At 44.0% G+C, this 3,990-nt stretch overlaps 1 protein-coding gene across 1 annotated transcript in view; it reads left to right on the top strand.

Annotated features, from left to right (window-relative positions):
* ITPK1 (inositol-tetrakisphosphate 1-kinase) overlaps window positions 1-3,990 on the top strand; it is a 126,305-nt gene that overhangs the window by 105,929 nt on the left and 16,386 nt on the right. The window contains exon 5 of the mRNA XM_009332382.1: window positions 3,443-3,541. Within this exon, the coding sequence (XP_009330657.1) occupies window positions 3,443-3,541 (99 nt within the window). The remainder of the gene's footprint in view (window positions 1-3,442; window positions 3,542-3,990) is intronic.

Genomic DNA, 3,990 nt, shown 5'->3' with positions numbered 1-3,990 from the left:
CAGAAGATATGGTTAATAATTATGGTTATCTGTTTATTGTGTGATTCAATGCATGTACCCAAAGGGAGGGAAGAAGTGCCTGAGTTTTAGTTTCAGATCCAAAGTGGAAAGCATAGAAATTGCATTTGTAATAATCTCTTGGGAACTAAGGGCACTTGTATGTAGCCAAGGATGGAAGATGAGGCAGAGTCTTTTCCAAAGTTGCTGTTTTAGAAGAAGTCTCTTCCAGTCAGCGGCATCCCAATGCACAGCTCAGAGCTGAGTACTGATGGTAGAAGAGCGACAGCGTCGGCTCTTTGTGTGGTTTCTGGGTTGTATCAGCTCTGTGTCCTGACCCACATACAGAGTCACTTCTGCTAGCGGTGCACGGCTAATGCAGCTCCGTGGGAGGCATGCCGTAGCTGTGGCCTTATACTTTAATAGTTCTCAGACTGCTTTTATAGAAGTGCTTTATCCTCACTGGGGCTCTCTGATCCAAATGAGAATATCGCTTGGTTTTAGACTGGAGGGTTAGGCTGTAGTGTCAAAACCAAGGATCAGTGGTGGGGCCAGACTCATGTCACCCATTCTCACCTTTACACTGTTATGTTTATTTGTTTGTATATTTATTGTTGTCCTTTTTGGCAATGGTTTCCCATAGTGACCGGTCACTACTGGTTTGCGAAGAAGCAGTGACAGTAGCCAAGGGTCCAGCGCCTGACCACAACTTAGTAAGATCCTGCTAAAGCAGCTTACCTCAGCAGGAGGAGAGGGTAGGGTTCAATGTACCCCTGGGTGTTCGTTTGCACTTCATGTACTGTATAGTGTAGTTCCATGCTCGTGTAAAACAGTATTGAGATTGACCATCAACCATTGAATTAGGTCTGTCCTGGACCTCAGTGCAGAGAAGGTGTGCTGAGACTGCTGTCACTGATAGCAGGAGCTTGGTGGTGAGAGAAAGCTTCAGCATGTGTTTGCCACCCTGGGAAGGAGGAGAGGATCATCACTGGCAGCTGGAGGACTTTTTTTTAAACCTACAGCTACCTTCAGAATTGCAGTGTGTGCAATTAAACTCAGAGCAGCAGCTTTCTAACTGTAGGCCATACTAAAATCTTGTGTTGAGCGAGGGTTTGTTTGTCCTCAGGACTGGCTGTGAATTAATGTTCTGTTTTAGAGGCTTCAGTGGGCTAGAATTGCCTTCTTGGTGGAGAAAATGCCAGTGCTGTGCAAAGTCAGCAGGAGCGCTTTGAGATGCTGAGAGTCTTCTCTGCTACTTCTTGTTGATCCAGGTGGTCTTTTCTAAGTACAAAGTCAAAGAAATTACTGTTTGCCCCTTCCTTCATCCCCCCATGCAAGTGTCATGTAATCGGCAGGAACGCTGAATCTTCCCTGTCTCCCGTTCCTATTTGCATGGGATAGAAACGGAGGGAAGTGAGATAGAACCATACATCCCTCTGCATCTGCACTCTGAAGGCAAAGCTATTTGTGAGCCTTAAGCATATGGGTGGGAGAGCTGCCAAGCCAAAGTTGTTCCCAAGTATCTGTAAACTAAATCTGATTCCCTAAATTCATCCAACTAAGGAACTTTCACTCTGGCAAAGGCTTGTAAATATTACAGTACCTGTCACTTTTGGATGCCTCTTTCTGTTTTCATAGCAGCGACTGAAAGCTTTGAAGTCTGGGATGTTTTGTTTAGCTTTGTAGAGGTTGACCTCAAAACATCAATCCTTCTGCTCCTTTTAAGATGTATGAAAATAGTCTTTCTTTTCGCAGAAAACTTCTTGTAGCAACAGTATTGCTAATGGCTGGAGTTCTCAGATATTCTGGGAGTGTTGAAGCATGTATTGAGATATAGAGAGTTTTGCCTCTGTTATTTCAGTGATTCAATTTTCTCTTCTGTATGAGGGAACATGCCTAAACATATACTTATAATGAAGTGAAAAGCATTAATCTAAACAATGCTTATAAAGTGGTTTCTGGATGCATGGCTCTCTCAGAGTATCTAGTTAGTTTTGCTGGGGTTTTAGTTTACATGTACTTTTCAGTTTCTGCACCATCTGCACAGCATAGCCTTCACCTGTTTGGATTCTCTGTGCTCGCTGGGATCATGTGGATGGTAATGACAGTCACGTTTTGCTCATTTTTGAGACAAGTTGCTGGTTGATATAAACCTGTGAGTTTGCCAGATACAGTTGCTCCCATCATTTGTGCTGGTCTCCAGTTGCTTCTTGGAGGAAGGTGTCACGCTGTTTCTCTTGAAATAAGTCTTAGAAGTGAGTTTTGGCAGACCCATTCTGAATTGCAGTTCAGTACTGTGCAGCTAACTCAAATTATAACTCACTCGTTTGTGACTCCAAAGTTAACCTGGCCATAGCTAAAACTCTGTGGAGGCAGTACTTTTGACTGTGTTCACTGAGGAGTTAAGTGGGATAATTGCTCTTACTTGGGTGATGTTCTTGCTTTGATTTTGTCAATGCGAGCACAGCTTTTGTCTGAAAGCCTTTGGGCCCGCTGACCTGTCCCAGAGCCGTGGCTGAAGCGAACGTTCTCTTTGCACTTGAAATTGCAACCCAGCCCTCTTGAGCGGTGGAGATTTATGCACAAGTACTTTGAGTCCTACAGTGTTTCCCCCTTTCCTGCTGCATTCCTAGAGGAATCAAAGTTCTCCTACAGTGAACAGGACATGAATCCTGGAGCAATTCAACCTACTGAGTCACTAAGAAGGCTGGGTTTTGACTCCAGCTTTCCTGCAACCCCATATGAACAAGCACAACATCAGCAGAAACACCCTGGAGTAGACCTACTCTGTTAAATTTTACCGTGGTTTCCCGTGTTTTTTCTCTTTAACCAAAGTCTGCTGAGCAGTCTTGCCAGGGTGTCTCAGTGGTGCTCTGACTGGTTTTGCCAGACCAAATGAGCACTGCTTTCATGTCAGAGAGGTCCCAATGGACAGTGGGATGTATTACATGGCTGGCACCTTGGCTGAAGTAAATCCATGCTGGAATCTGCCACCTGAGGGGCCCTACAGTAATGACAGCTTTGTGAGACTGCGTGCTCTGGCCACACTTGCTGACCATTCAGGTTTTTGTAAAATGCTTTAGAAAATTATGCTTGAAGGCATAACGTTAAGAGCTAAGATCCCAACTGCTTTTCACCTCACTGGCTAAGTCTTGTGCAGCTACATATTCCTAAGCAGGTGATCGTTTTTGCTGCCTAACTGTGAAAATATGGGCTTTATATTTCCATTTAGATTATCTGAAAATTGGGCCTTTCATCTTCTGAAATGTTTCCAGAAATGCAAATTCAGGCCTGGCTGATAATCTTTTCAGTACTTTAATATCGACTGTTAAAGTAAAGCTGACTATCAAGAAGCAAGAAGCAGTTAGTATGGAGAGAGCTGGTAATGATGCAGCTGAGAAGCTAAAACCCTCATCTCCATTTGAGTCTTTTTTTTGTCTTGCAGATGAGAGGATCTGTTCACCACCCTTTATGGAGCTGACAAGTGCCTGTGGAGAAGATACCTTGCAGCTTATAGAGAAGAATGGACTGGCATTCCCATTCAGTATGTACATGGGCTTTTCCTTGGTGCTTCTAGTAGGTTCTCAATATTGCACATGCACCCCCCCCCAAGATGTAGCCAACACTGTAGGAGTGTGGGTTTCATTGCCAAAGTGTCAGGGATGTTAAAACCTTACTGAAACCAATGCTCTGAAGCAGTCTGCTTGGAATGTGGAACAAAACCCCTCCCTATCCGTTTTTACTTTGCCTTTTATTGATGTTCCTTACTTTAAACACCTCGCTACAGTAAACATGCGTTCCTGGGAAATGCTAATAGTTCTAACAAAGTTAGCCTCTTGCCCTGAACTTGTGCAAGAAGTTTCTCCTGCCAGCTGCATTCATTATTTTTCTTGAGAAAATCACTGCCTTGCTGACTGACCCCTTTTTTCACCCACCCCTCCCTTTCCCTGGTCCAAGCTACAAATATAAACTTAGAGGGTAGATGAAAGAGTG

This window comes from Pygoscelis adeliae, unplaced genomic scaffold (genome assembly GCF_000699105.1).
Source record: "Pygoscelis adeliae isolate BGI_AS28 unplaced genomic scaffold, ASM69910v1 Scaffold429, whole genome shotgun sequence".
NCBI lineage: Eukaryota > Metazoa > Chordata > Aves > Sphenisciformes > Spheniscidae > Pygoscelis > Pygoscelis adeliae.
The sequence above is the reverse complement of the archived record's forward strand: the minus strand, read 5'-3'. Positions and strand labels throughout refer to the sequence as shown.